Consider the following 15051-nt stretch of genomic DNA (forward strand, 5'->3'; position numbering starts at 1 on the left):
CCCCCCCCGAGAAATTATGGATTAATTAATTTATCATTTAAAAAAGGTTTGCAGGTCCAAAATGAAGGTTGTTGTGTGCATGTATCCCCTCCCTACTTCCCATTTCCCCACGTGGAATGCACCTGATTAGATCAATTACTTACTACCATAGTGTACCTGTGTCACTGTACATATTAATACTACAACTCTGTACAGACATCTGATCTAGCACTATTACTCAGTAGTACTCATTTATATATTTTATACCCAGTTTAATCACCTGTACATTGTATATCACTATTGCACTTTACTGTTACATTTGCACTCTGGTTGGATGCCAACCTTATTTTCGTTGTACTGTACTTGTGCTGTATAATGACAATAGATTTGAATCTAATCTAAAAATGACATGCTGGTGCTCTAGTGCGACATCTAGTGACTGAATATTATCTATTGCACCTTTAACTTCATTTATTTTGTCAAGATTTAGAGAAGTGGAAAAACCTTGTACCTAATGACAAGCCTGCTTCCCATCAGGTCGAGGTGTGGCTGACCCGCCTGGAGGCTGCCATGAGGCAGTGTGTCAGGGGTCACCTGTCTGAGGCTGTGTCCACGTATGAGGACAGGACCAGGGAGCAGTGGGTCCTGGACCTCCCCGCCCAGGTGGCCCTCACCGGGTCTCAGATCTGGTGGAGCAATGACATGGGTCTTGTGTTTGAGAGGCTGGAGGAAGGCTTCGAGTCGGCGCTGAAAGACTACAATAAGAAACAGGTACGTTTAAAGGTGCTTTTAGTGGTATTTCTTTGTTAAAATAAGTGTTAAATAGCTCTATATTCTGACAGCCTTCACTGATATAGAGTGTTTGGTCTGTAACACGGGTCTCCCAGTCCCTTCGCTCTGCAGTAAATAGAAAATAAATTTTCTGGTATCCCGTTCCCACTTTATCCACTTTTGCAAAGCCAGATTCACTAGATTCAGACCATTTTTGTGGTACAATCATGGTTGAAAAAATGAATGGTGTTCCACAGCACTCATCTTGATGCTTTTATGTAAAGTTCTGGGACTAGAGCCAGATGCATAAAGCTTTCCAGAAAATTATTGAGACATTTTCCTAAATGCTACAAAGAATGTGTTGCTATTGGGTAACAGTCAGCGCTACATTGCAGTATATCCCCTGTCACTTTTGAAACACCTTGATACTGTATGCACACATGCGTAGGTGTGAAGTTGAAACTCAAAACAACACCTGTTGACAATGAAATGCTTTTTGACACACTTTCTTTCAACAGTGTATAGCTGTCAATGGAAATTGTAGGGATCAGTTATGAAAGACGAGGTGGTCTGGACTGGACGTAGTTATTATTTTTTACTCAGGTATCCCATAGAGGTATTATGTGGTGCACCTGTAGCGGAGGTGGGGACAGCTGTCAGAGAACGGACACCTGTTGTAAGGGTTTGCTGTGTAGAGGACCCAAAGGTTAGGACAACCATGGAGGCAGAGGCAGATATGGCGATGAAAAAAACAACAACAACAACAACAACGCTGGTTTGGATTTAGTGAGGTTGTATCCTGGCAGGATACGGGACACACGGAAGTGAGACAAAGACTAACTGACTGAACTGAACTGGGAACAGAAAGAACACTAACACCAGGGGAAACGGACAACCAGACAAAGACTAACTGGGGGAGTTGACATGAATACACAAGGGGCAATAATTACACATAGGAAACAGCTGGGATGAGGACAGACGAGACATAAGTGGGAGGACACAGGAATGCATGTGGGAGACACTGGGATACGTCTACCTTGCCTATATTACTACCTACTATGCTAATATATCTATACTACTACCTACTATGCTACTATATATTACTACCTACTATGCTACTATGTCTATATTACTACCTACTATGCTAATATGTTTATACTATACCTACTATGCTACTATGTCTATATTACTACCTACTATGCTAATATGTTTATACTATACCTACTATGCTACTATGTCTATATTACTACCTACTATGCTAATATGTCTATACTACCACCTACTATGCTAATATGTCTATACTACTACCTACAGTACTATGCTAATATGTCTATACTACTACCTACTATGCTACTATGTATTACTACCTACTATGCTAATATGTCTATACTACTACCTACTATGCTACTATGTATTACTACCTACTATGCTAATATGTCTATACTACTACCTACTATGCTAATATGTCTATACTACTACCTACTATGCTAATATGTCTATAGTTACTACCTACTCTGCTACTATGTCTATATTACTACCTACTATGCTACTATACTATGTCTATACTACTACCTACTAGGGCTGACCCCTATTAGTCGAATAGTCGACTAATCGGTCGAAAGGAGCCGTAGTCGACTGCCAACCTCTTAGTCTAATACAATTTTTTTTTTTTTTTTATTATTATTATTATTTTTTTTTATCATTCTTTCCAAAAGAAAAGAGGCATAGTAGCGTGGCTAACGCTAATAGCACGCATACCAGAGGCTAACTGCCTAAGAAAACAGGCACAGAGGCACTGAAAGAGGATTTCACCCATCTAACACACTAGACAAATATCAAGATGTATCCATCAGTGGACCAATTGCATGCTTTTGCAGAGGACAAGAAGCCTTCCGTCGACTCCTTCAGACATTAAGCACCCCCACAGCCCAAATGGAATAAAATTTAAAAAAAAAGTATACTACTATATATAAAATATGGTACTATGTCTATATTACTACCTACTATGCTAATATGTTTATACTACTACCTACTATGCTACTATCTCTATATTACTACCTGATTGATTGATTGAACATTTTATTAACAGATTTCAGATTACTATGCTAATATGTTTATACTACTACCTATGCTACTATGTCTATTACTACCTACTATGCTAATATGTTTATACTACTACCTACTATGCTACTATGCCTATATTACTACCTACTATGCTAATATGTCTAAACTACTATCTACTATGCTACCATGTCTATACTACTACCTACAGTACTATGCTAATATGACTACTATGCACTCAAGTTCGACACTGTTTGACGAACAATCTTATTTACCCTTAGCTGCCAGAACCAGACGAAGGCGGCATAATGCCGCCACCGTGTGTGCTTTTAGACGGCACGCCACTGTTCTGGAGTGGGAGGCGTGACCCACTGGGCGTGACGTGCAACATGGCAGCGTCGGGTGGTGGTGGTGGTCCTGTCAAACGCACTGTGGAGTGTGGATAGAAGCAGTGTGTCTCGGGTCTCCTGCCACTACCACTAAATGCCTCAACCATATGTCTTCCTACATAGCCCCAAATATCTGTGATGAACTGGATCTTTAGAAAATTAGCAGAAGCTTTTGTTTGTTCTAGAAAGGACACACAGCAATTGCCACCTTGAATAAACTGCCGTTTGAGTACTTTTAATTTGGCTGACAGTGCAGACAGGCTACTGGGGCAGGAGTCTCGAAATATTCGACCTGCATAACTCATGATGATGAGTTAAGACACGCTTACAGGTTTTTGAAACGTGCGCAATTAGAGGTGAAATTCAAACGTTCTGGTTTAGAAAATCACAAGCAGGGAGTCAATTGATGAGGTGGAATATCTGCTCTTTTCTCACAACTGTTATGCTACCTGGCTAGCTAGCGAGCAAGCTGTTCAGCGGTGTAACAGTTAATAGGGTCCCCTCTCAATACACTACACACAGTGTAGGTGCCGGTAAAGACAAGAGAAAAAATATTTTTAGAGACAAAACGATAATCACATAAACTATTCAATTTTTTTTTTAAGAATTCAAGGACTTTGAATATTTAAAAGAATCGATCCCCATCCCTACAGCATGGCGAAGCGGAATAATGGCGCAACATTTCCCGCTTTGAACAGGCTGTGTAAACAGGGGCTGGACGTCACAACCGTGACACCTGTTCCATTATCTCAGGCTGGCAGTGACCTGAGCTGGGGGTCTGTGAAGCCCTGTTGTGTTGCTCACAGTCTGCGTATTATCACTCTTGTCAGTTTCATCAGCGGTACTTAAGGTTAGCATGTCCTTGGCCACTGTTTGAATAATCTCTCCCTCTCTCTCCCTTCAACCTATACTGTATGCCCGCTGATTGGATCTCCTGTCATAGGAGAGCCAGTGATGAATGCAAGCCATCCACTGGTGTTTTAGTCAAAAACAGGAGTGTGAGATTACTTCTCATTTGCTTTACTGTTCTAAGGGTTCGGAATACCGCGTTCATGTTATTACTCACTCTCTCTCACACACACACACACACACACACACACACACACACACACACACACACACACACACACACACACACACACACACACACACACACACACACACACACACACACACACACACACACACACGCATATGCATGAGCACGCACATGCACACACACACACACACACACAAACACACACATGCGCACATGCATGGGCATACACACAAACACACACACACACATGCATGAGCATGCACAGGCAAACGCACACGCACACACACACACACACACACACACACACACACACACACACACACACACACACACACACACACACACACACACACTTGCTTCACAAGGTCTTTGATGAATGAGATGCATGCTTATTTAGCCTCCCTACCAGAATACAGCGAATGACCTTGCTTTGTAAAAGCAGTGTAGTTTATGACAGAAACAAATGTTACATCCATTAGTCTAATGGGAGCAACGCACGCAGAAACCTCACTCATGAATTTAAATTGACATAATTGATATAACTTGGTGGCAGACGGGGCTAGTCACCGGCATGTTGCCGGTTTGATCCCCGGCACCGACGAGGAGAAGGGATTCCAGCTGTGCAGCTGGTGACTGGAGGGTGGCTGGTATTACATCTACCATGCCCGCCATCTCTGCCAACATGCCCCCGAGCAAGGCACTGAACCTTCAAACTGCTCCAGGCAGGGTTGCTGCACTGTGAGATACTCTGACCTCTTGACCTCTGTGATGAAACGGATATGTAGGGGGGACTACGTGTATTTAGGGAGGGATATGCAGAAAGACATATCAATTTGCTTGTGTAAATAAACAATAAAGTAATCTTACTCTGCTGCTCCTGTGACTTTACCTCCACTACATTACCTGCAATATGTGCAACAATACATAGTGCACTTTACATCCTTTCTACCACTACACTGTGAACTGAATGTGCAATACTGTGCAATACTCGTGCTTTATTTTTCTACTTTATTTATCTTTTTTAAGATTCTATATTTTGGCATTAAACATTTTCTTAATATTTTAAATCTAGTTTTAAGTCTATATTTTGTGATTTTGTGTGAAGGGTGGACTAGCAATGTAAGATTTTCATTGTACGGTGTAGCAAATAATTATGACAAATAAATATCTTGAATCTTGAATATGCTTCTCCCCCTCCTCCAGGTAGCCCAGCTCAACTTGTTGATCAGCTTGCTGCTGGGAGAGCTGAGCTCAGGGGACAGGCAGAAGATCATGACCATATGCACCATCGACGTCCACGCCAGAGACGTCGTGGCCAACCTCGTCGCTCAGAAGGTGGATGATGTGTTTGAGTCCTCCTGTATAATTATAATCGTGTCATTTTAATTTGAGTAAACAAGCGGCATAATTGACTTGTCTCAAACCCTGCCCTCTTTTCTCAATCCTCCAATCACAGCTGTTGCTCCCTTCGGACAAGCAACTGTTGTGATTGGAGGATCAAGGAAAGAGGGCGGGTTTGAGATAGGTCAGTTATCATGGTAGAATTAATGTGTACTGTATCGTTGTCAAACCTGGGTCCTTGGCAGGGGGCCACGTGGGTCACAGGATGAGGGATGAGGTCAAAGCAGTAGCCTAACATCCTTATCCAAGTGAAAGACATTTTATGAACAGAATATAGACTACTGTACAAGCAATGTCACTAACCATTTTGAGCAAAATTGGACTTTTTGGCATAAAGATAAGGATATGTACAGATATAGATATAGCATCTACATATATGTAAAAAGCATTATAAGCCGGTATGTACAGACAGATGTGGATATATATGGTAAAAATAAATACATTTATAAATACATGTATACGGTATATGCAGCATTAATGTACATGCTATCATACAGAGTTAAATGGGTTATATGCAGGTGTTTAAGTAGGTATATATAAGATAAGATGATCCTTTATTAATCCCCTTGGGGAAATTCAGGTGTCAAAGCAGCATGTGGGGGGGGGGGGGGGGGGGTACAGTAGCAGCAGTGGCAGGACCACAAGTGGTAACAGCAGTAAAATATATAAATGTATACAGTATATACAATATATACAGCATCATTGTACATGCTATCATACAGAGTTATATGGGTAGACTATAGCATGAGGTAGGTAGTTATGATTATTATGATTACTATGATTACAGTGTAGTTGTAGACAGTGAAAGCAGTAGGTAGGTATAAATTGAGTATAGGCTGAGTTCAAAGTTAATCCCTCATTCCTTTTTTTTCAAATGACTTCAAACAATCAAAATACAATAATACAATAATACAAGGGACACCACAAGACAATACTTCAACAATATTAACTACAATAACAATAACAAAGACATTCAGAAATAATAAAAATAACAATAAATACAGAGTAGGCCTACAAAAACATACGGCAACAGTAACAGCACTAATAATAATACAAAACAGAAGGAAATAATAAATACAAAATACAAATATACCAAATAAAACTAAAAACAAAAACACGCCACAAACACAAAAGACATTAGACAGACATTCCCCCCCAAGACCGCCGGATTCCCCACCCCACTCCGCCGCTACATGGAGCTTTTGACCAACTCGGCCGCCGCAGTCCACATTTCAATACCCGCCTGTCCCACCGCTCATCCCTCATTCCTGAGTACCACGTCCCTAACCCTAACCGCTGCTGGGGACCAGGTTTGAGAGCCGCTGTTGTACTGGATCATAGGCCGACGCGTTGTTCTGTTGCAGTTCCATAGCAGCCGTCTGTTTTTGCAGGTCACCAGTGCGCAGGCCTTCCAGTGGTTGTCTCAGCTGCGGCATCGCTGGGACGAGCAGCAGCGACACTGCTTCGCTAACATCTGCGACGCTCAGTTCCTCTACTCTTATGAATACCTTGGAAACACACCCCGCCTGGTCATCACTCCCCTCACGGACAGGTAACTCACCCGCTGCCCTGCCATAATTCAGCCTTATTCATAATGTCCCTTTATGGGAAAAGTCACGTGAACTTTCCATAAATCACGTTTCCAATGTGTTTTTGGAACACTTCAAATTATAAAAAATATCACATTTGTCATATTTTCATGGTGTCACATTGGAAACACTCACAAATGATGACATGTAATCACATGTAGTTCATGCGAATCGTGATGATCATATCGATGGCTGAAACGCAAAACCTCCAATCTGAAAATCTTTCTTTTTTGAGAAAACAAAAGAAACATGTTGTTTTCTTGCAGAATGCTATTTTTTTAAGGATACCCAATACTTTGGGGGAGCTCCAGTAGCTCACCACGTACCGCGAGTGCTATTTCAGCGCCGTGGACAACCGTGCTCGCACGGATCTGGGGCTGAGCGAGTTCGAATCCCGGACTGCAGCCGTGCCTTTCCCAGAGTGTCTTCCCCCCCATCTGAACCCTTTCAGCCTGCTTCTGTCGGTCGAACTTGACCAAGTATAAATGCGATAAACGTATAAAAGAGCCAGGGAAATGGCCAAAGTAAAAAAAAAAAAAAAAGGATACCCAATACAATTAGGGATGTTCGATATTGTCTTTTTTTTTACCGATATCCCATATACCGATATTGTCCAACTCTTAATTTCCGATACCGATATCAACCGATATCAACCGATACCGATATATGCGGGGTAATATTGGACATCCCTAAATACAATACATTGCTTTTGGCTTTTGGAAGATATCTTGCAGGCAGACTGAATAGGTGCAGATAGGAGGTTTCTCATCATCCAAAGTGAAATCAGAAAATCTTGCAGATAGGAGGTTTTGTGTTTCAGTCATCGATTATGTGATAATGTCTAATAGTCACCAAAAGTCAGATTTTTCACATGTTGAATTTGTGTTGTTTTCTGTAAGAGGGATCTTCCTGAACATCCACTACTGTATCTTACAGTACACACTATGGAGGAATGTGATGAGCAGTATGTTATTTCTGGGTCTCTCTCCTTGTCTCGTTGTCATGGGAACCTCCAGGTGCTACATCACCTTGACCCAGTCCCTCCACCTGACAATGAGCGGGGCCCCTACGGGCCCTGCCGGCACGGGGAAGACGGAGACCACGAAGGATCTCGGCAGAGCACTGGGCATCATGGTGTACGTCTTCAACTGCTCAGAACAGATGGACTACAAGGTCAGTGACAGTCCAGTGAAGAAGGAAAGGAGATTTTGGAGCAAGACATTCATGTATGTGCCTTTTTTCCCTCCCTCATTATAAAAATGTGGACGCACTCTAGTTTAGATTATTTTAGATTTGATACTAAATTCCTTATTTATATTTATATTTATATATACATAATAATCCTTTTTACATATCTTAGTATAGACTATATCCATATCTGTACATATCCCTCACCTACTCTTAGTAGTTACGCTGCTGGCCAGTATGACTTATTAATATTACAACTCTGTACATACATCTGATTAGCACTATACTCAGTAGTACTAATTTATATATATTTATACCCAGTTTAATCACCTGTACATTGTATATTACTATTGCACTTTACTGTTACATTTGCACTCTGGTTGGATGCCAAACTTATTTTTGTTGTACTGTACTTGTGCTTGTATGATGACAATACATTTTAATCTAATCTAAGAATCAGCATAAAAGCCTTTGTCAAGATCATCTAAACAAATTTACTTAATTTAATGTGCAAACATCTTTACCCTTACTTGTTTTCTTTCCTCAAAACATACTATTCTGTGCATATTAACACAGAGATGGTGTTTCAATGCAAAGTGTGATTTGTTTTCATCATATTCAGTCAATTGGAAATATCTACAAGGGCCTGGCCCAGACGGGGGCGTGGGGCTGCTTCGATGAATTCAACCGCATCACTGTGGAGGTTCTGTCTGTCGTGGCAGTGCAGGTCAAAACCATACAGGATGCCATTCGCAATAAGAAGAGAAGGTAAGCAGTTGAAGCTGATCACATTGAGCATAGATAGATAGATAGATAGATAGATAGATAGATAGATAGATAGATAGATAGATAGATAGATAGATAGATAGATAGATAGATAGATAGATAGATAGATAGATAGATAGATAGATAGATAGATAGATAGATAGATAGATAGATAGATAGATAGATAGATAGATAGATAGATAGATAGATAGATAGATAGATAGATAGACAGATAGACAGATAAATATAAAAGATAGACAAACACAGTACAAACACCATACAGGCCCAAAACAGCTCAATACATAGACAAAAGAAAAACTACAACAACACAAACACAGACAGAGCTCCAGGCACCTACAGTAACCACCAGTACAGTACCATGGTTAAAATGAAAAGCTAATAATTCATCAGAGCAATGGCATGTGGGATGAAATACTTCTTAAATCAGTTTTTTAGGGCTAGGGGCATTCTATAGCGCCTTCTAGATGGAAGCCTGTCAAACTCACCATGAAGGGGATGAAAAGGATCAGACAATATCCATTGCATGATACAGTTTTTGTGTGTCCTTTAACAGAATTTAACCACCAGTTCAATCTCTCAGATTTGTGTTCCTGGACGAGGACATTGCCTTGAATCCCTCCGTGGGTATTTTTATCACGATGAACCCTGGCTATGCAGGCAGGACAGAGCTGCCCGAGAACCTCAAAGCACTCTTCAGGTGGGTACCGATATAACATTTTCAGAAATATACACCATTCATTCATCACTTATTCAAACCTTTATTTCAACTGAGGTTACCCTCATTTACAGCAACATAATTTATCACCGCATATAGGCACAATAAATAAGAATAAACAATACAAAATCAGCTAAGACAGTCAGAGATCATACTTTTAAATGCAGCAAAAGAAGGAAGAACCTTCAGCTTCAGAGTCAGTCGGAGGGCATTCCAGGTGTTGGAAGCATCAAAGGAAAAATATGTTTTTTCTAGTTCAGAGCAAACTCGAGGAACCCTAAGAGCCAAGAACCAGCCAAACCAATTTGTAATGTGGTCGAGATTACAGGCTAATTAAAACAGGTAAAAAAAAAAAAAAAAAAAAACATCTATGGAGTACTTTAAGTGGGTTGACCACAAGTGGGTTTATACTGAGTACTTCTTAATTTACAATCATTCTGTAACTTATTTGTAAATGATTATGACTGTTTTGAATCTAATCTACTTAGGAGCTGGAGTGGCTACTACAAATACTGAGTGTAATACTGCCTTTGATGTTCATTGACATTCAGCTCATTGTGTGTGTGGTCTGCGTCCTGTTGTAGACCCTGTGCCATGGTGGTTCCGGACATTGGGCTGATCTGTGAGATCATGCTGGTGGCAGAGGGCTTCCTCAGCGCTAAGCTTCTGGCCAGGAAGTTCATCACCCTCTACACTCTCTGCGGACAACTGCTCTCCAAACAGGTGGGAGGAATCAGAGATATCTTAGGGATGCCCCCTCATAGTCGATTAATCAATTGGTTGGTCGGTTTGGTCTTAGTCGACCAATCATTTGTTAGTTGATTAGTCGATTTCTATGTTTATTTTTTTCCATACTGAATGAGTTATTTCCTGAAAAAAAAATTATGATCACATATGGGTCAGTATGGGACTTAATAGGGTGCTTTTTTGCACATAGACATTTCTTTTTTTTAAGATTTGTTCAAATTAATTTTGAACTTTTCGCACTATAAGCCGCACCTGAATATAAGCCGCAGCAGCTAAATTGAATGATGTGTACATATATAAGCCGCACTGGACTATAAGCCGCAGGTGTTTTAATGTTTAATTACCATAATGTAAGGGTTTGTGCACAGAGTGTTATGGTTTGACACCGACCCCAAACGCACAACACAAGACAGGCATGAGGGTAAGCCAAGAAACGGGCATTTATTGAACAGAAGGAAAAACCGGCACTGTCCCTTTAAGGGAGAACACAAAATAAGGATAACATGACTGGGAAAAGGCACAGTGCCTTTAAGAGGCGAGCTGGCTAAGGGGAAGGCTAAGGGAACAGGCCGGGGCTAAGGAAGGGGCAGGAACAGGGAGGAACTAGGCGGACCGGACGGGAAGGACTAGGAGGACTAGAGAGGGGAGAAGGGGACAGAGGCCCGCGGAGGCGGGCTGGGGACAGGGAGGACTGGGAGGACTAGGGAAAAACAGGGTAAGGCCTTGAAAAAAGCAATAATGAGCACAGAATAGGAAAGTCTAACAAGACAGGTACACAAGCAAGGGGGAAAATGTTCTGCTGCTCTGCAGCTTCTCCCGTGGTGGTAGTAGGGGGTAGCAGATGCTGACGTCTGAGCCGCTCTGCAGACTTCTCTCGGCAGAATCTCCGAGGTGTTGCGGGACCGAGAGAGAGAGAGAGGGAGCGAGTCAACAAGGGTGCAGGTAGAACGAGCAGGAGAACAGGAGAGGTGACTTGTACCCAAATACAAAAGTTATCCAAGTGGACTAATCTTTGTGTAAATACACACAGTGAGCAAAGTTCCAAAACACAATCCCAAGTGAACATCTTCGTGTAAATACACACAGTGAGCACTGTTCCAAAACCCAATCCCAAGTGAATATCTTCGGTGCAAAAATAGACACTGAGAGTGAAGTCCAAAAAACAATCCAATGTGAATAATATCTTCGGTGTGAACAACACACAGTGGGAGATGTAAAGTCCCAAAATATTATCCCAGTGAGAACAACAAAAAGGCGATCGCTGGGTGAGTGACTGTCTGATAAAAAAGGTGGTAATCTTCAGTGTTAAAGAAACACACGAAAACGGAATTTGATCAAGACAGTCAGTAAAAAACTCACCCAGACGTAGTGCGTAATGAGTGCTGGAAACAGGAACGGGGCGAGAGCGTCGCCACCGGGGAACCGGTTGTCCGAGCGGAGGTCAGAGTGGTGCGCGACTGCTTGGAGTGCGCGCCGGAACGGAGAGACGCATCTGGAGTGCGTCTGCGTGGAAGAGCGCGCCAGGCTCGGAGGTCTGGATGGTGCGCGTCTTGCTTTGAGTACGCGCCGGTACGGAGAGACGCATCTGGAGTGCGTCTGCGTGGAAGAGCGCGCCAGGCTCGGAGGTCTGGATGATGTCTGGGCGTCTGCAGCGCGGAGGTCTGGATGTGCGTCAGGACGACTGCTGCGCGGAGGTTTGAAGTGGATCACTGGGATACCTCCCGTGGAAGTCTAGGGAGCGCAGTCCAGTATCTCCCTCAGGCAACGGCGACAGGAGGCGAAGGCTGGAGCACATCTTACGCCGGAGATGAAAACAGCAGAGACAGACAGAGGACCTCCCGAAGGAGTCTTGGTGATTGAGAATCTGATACGGAATGATACGGCATGTTACGGCATGTTACAACACTACCCCACGAGGAACAGAGGGGAAGAGCCAGGTACTTAAAGGCCACAGGGGAACTAATTAGAATGCACCACAGGTGCGAGAGGTAATTGATAATCGAACTAAAAGTGTGAGTTCGGCACCAGACCAATCAAACACATAATGACAGGTAGTACAAGGGTGTGGCTGCTGAGAGCAAACGAGAGTAACGAACAAGAGGGTGGGGGCTAGTGAGAGTGAGTGAGAAGGGAATTCCTTAACAGTAGGCTTAAAAGAACAGAGAGAGTAGGTGAGCAGCGGACAAAACCTCACAGTACCCCCCCCTCAACGGGAGCCACCCGGCGACCCAAAAATACAGATAGAGTGGCAGGGGGCAAAACAAGGCAAAAAAAAAAAAAAAATGTACTGGGCCAAGCCAGCAGGGGAAGCCACAACAAAAGTGGGGCTAGAAAAAGAACAGGGTAGCCGAGGGGTAACTAGAGTAGCAGAGGGGCAAAGAGGAGCTGAGCGGTAACCAAGAGGAGCACCGGGAAAGGGGCTAGCAGAGGGAAGGTTAGCTGCCAGGGCACTGATAGCTACAGGGCCTATGCTAGCTGTACTGCTACATCAACATAGAGGCTGCGCCAGCTGCCGAGCTAGGCTGGCAGACAGGGCTGGACCAGCATGAGAGAACAAGCTAGCTGGAAGGACAGTCCTAGCTGTGAGAGAAAACTGACCCTGCTAGCTGAAGGGGCAGTCCTAGCAGTGGGGAAACTGACATTGCTAGCTGAAAGGGCAGTCCTAGCAGTGTGAGATAAACTGACCTTGCCAGCTGAAAGGGCAGTCCTAGCAGTGGGAATACTGACCTTGCTAGCTGAAAAGGCAGTCCTAGCAGTGGGATAAACTGACCCTGCTAGCTGAAAGGGCAGTCCTAGCAGTGGGATAAACTGACCTTGCTAGCTGAAAAGGCAGTCCTAGCAGTGGGAAAAGCTACACGAAAAGTGGAGGCCATGCAGAGGGACCGGGTTAGCTGCTTGGGCCTGGCTAGCTACAGGGCTTATGCCAGCTGCAAGGGCTGCATTAACATAGAGGCTGTGCTAGCAGCCGGGGCCAAGCTAGCAGACTGGGGCTCCGCTGAGGGACTGGGTTAGCTGCCAGGGCATGGCTAGCTACAGGGCCTATGCCAGCAGCAAGGGCTGCATTAACATAGAGGCTGTGCTAGCAGCCGGGGCAAAGCTAGCAGACAGGGGCCATGCTGGTAGTAGAGGCCTAACAAGCTGCAGGGGAGCCAAACAGGGCTAACAGGGAAGCAAACAGGGGAGTCAACAGGCTAACAGGGGAGCTAACCGGGGAGACTAACAAGCTAACAGGGGAGCTAACAGGGCTAACAGGGAAACTAGAGGGGAACTAGAGGGAACGAGAAAAAAAAAAGGCAAACTCAACATACACCGTCTGTGCTGGCTGGGGTCGTCGATTTGGTGGGGTCGTACTGTTATGGTTTGACACCGACCCCAAACGCACAACACAAGACAGGTATGAGGGTAAGCCAAGAAACGGGCATTTATTGAACAGAAGGAAAAACCGGCACTGTCCCTTTAAGGGAGAACACAAAATAAGGATAACATGACTGGGAAAAGGCACAGTGCCTTTAAGAGGCGAGCTGGCTAAGGGGAAGGCTAAGGGAACAGGCCGGGGCTAAGGAAGGGGCAGGAACAGGGAGGAACTAGGCGGACCGGACGGGAAGGACTAGGAGGACTAGAGAGGGGAGAAGGGGACAGAGGCCCGCGGAGGCGGGCTGGGGACAGGGAGGACTGGGAGGACTAGGGAAAAACAGGGTAAGGCCTTGAAAAAAGCAATAATGAGCACAGAATAGGAAAGTCTAACAAGACAGGTACACAAGCAAGGGGGAAAATGTTCTGCTGCTCTGCAGCTTCTCCCGTGGTGGTAGTAGGGGGTAGCAGATGCTGACGTCTGAGCCGCTCTGCAGACTTCTCTCGGCAGAATCTCCGAGGTGTTGCGGGACCGAGAGAGAGAGAGAGGGAGCGAGTCAACAAGGGTGCAGGTAGAACGAGCAGGAGAACAGGAGAGGTGACTTGTACCCAAATACAAAAGTTATCCAAGTGGACTAATCTTCGTGTAAATACACACAGTGAGCAAAGTTCCAAAACACAATCCCAAGTGAACATCTTCGTGTAAATACACACAGTGAGCACTGTTCCAAAACCCAATCCCAAGTGAATATCTTCGGTGCAAAAATAGACACTGAGAGTGAAGTCCAAAAAACAATCCAATGTGAATAATATCTTCGGTGTGAACAACACACAGTGGGAGATGTAAAGTCCCAAAATATTATCCCAGTGAGAACAACAAAAAGGCGATCGCTGGGTGAGTGACTGTCTGATAAAAAAGGTGGTAATCTTCAGTGTTAAAGAAACACACGAAAACGGAATTTGATCAAGACAGTCAGTAAAAAACTCACCCAGACGTAGTGCGTAATGAGTGCTGGAAACAGGAACGGGGCGAGA

At 43.7% G+C, this 15051-nt stretch overlaps 1 protein-coding gene across 1 annotated transcript in view; it reads left to right on the forward strand.

Annotated features, from left to right (window-relative positions):
* Nucleotides 1-15051, forward strand: part of LOC311246560 (dynein axonemal heavy chain 11) — a gene marked incomplete at its 5' end in the record, with an annotated part of 186316 nt that overhangs the window by 60943 nt on the left and 110322 nt on the right. Inside the window, 7 exons of the mRNA XM_084336710.1 lie at nt 517-750; nt 5443-5574; nt 7032-7192; nt 8246-8402; nt 9040-9185; nt 9784-9900; nt 10503-10641. Of these exons, the coding sequence (XP_084192836.1) occupies nt 517-750; nt 5443-5574; nt 7032-7192; nt 8246-8402; nt 9040-9185; nt 9784-9900; nt 10503-10641 (1086 nt within the window). The remainder of the gene's footprint in view (nt 1-516; nt 751-5442; nt 5575-7031; nt 7193-8245; nt 8403-9039; nt 9186-9783; nt 9901-10502; nt 10642-15051) is intronic.

Source organism: Notolepis coatsorum (assembly GCF_963971535.1).
Source record: "Notolepis coatsorum genome assembly, chromosome: 19".
Classification (NCBI taxonomy): Eukaryota; Metazoa; Chordata; class Actinopteri; order Aulopiformes; family Paralepididae; genus Notolepis; species Notolepis coatsorum.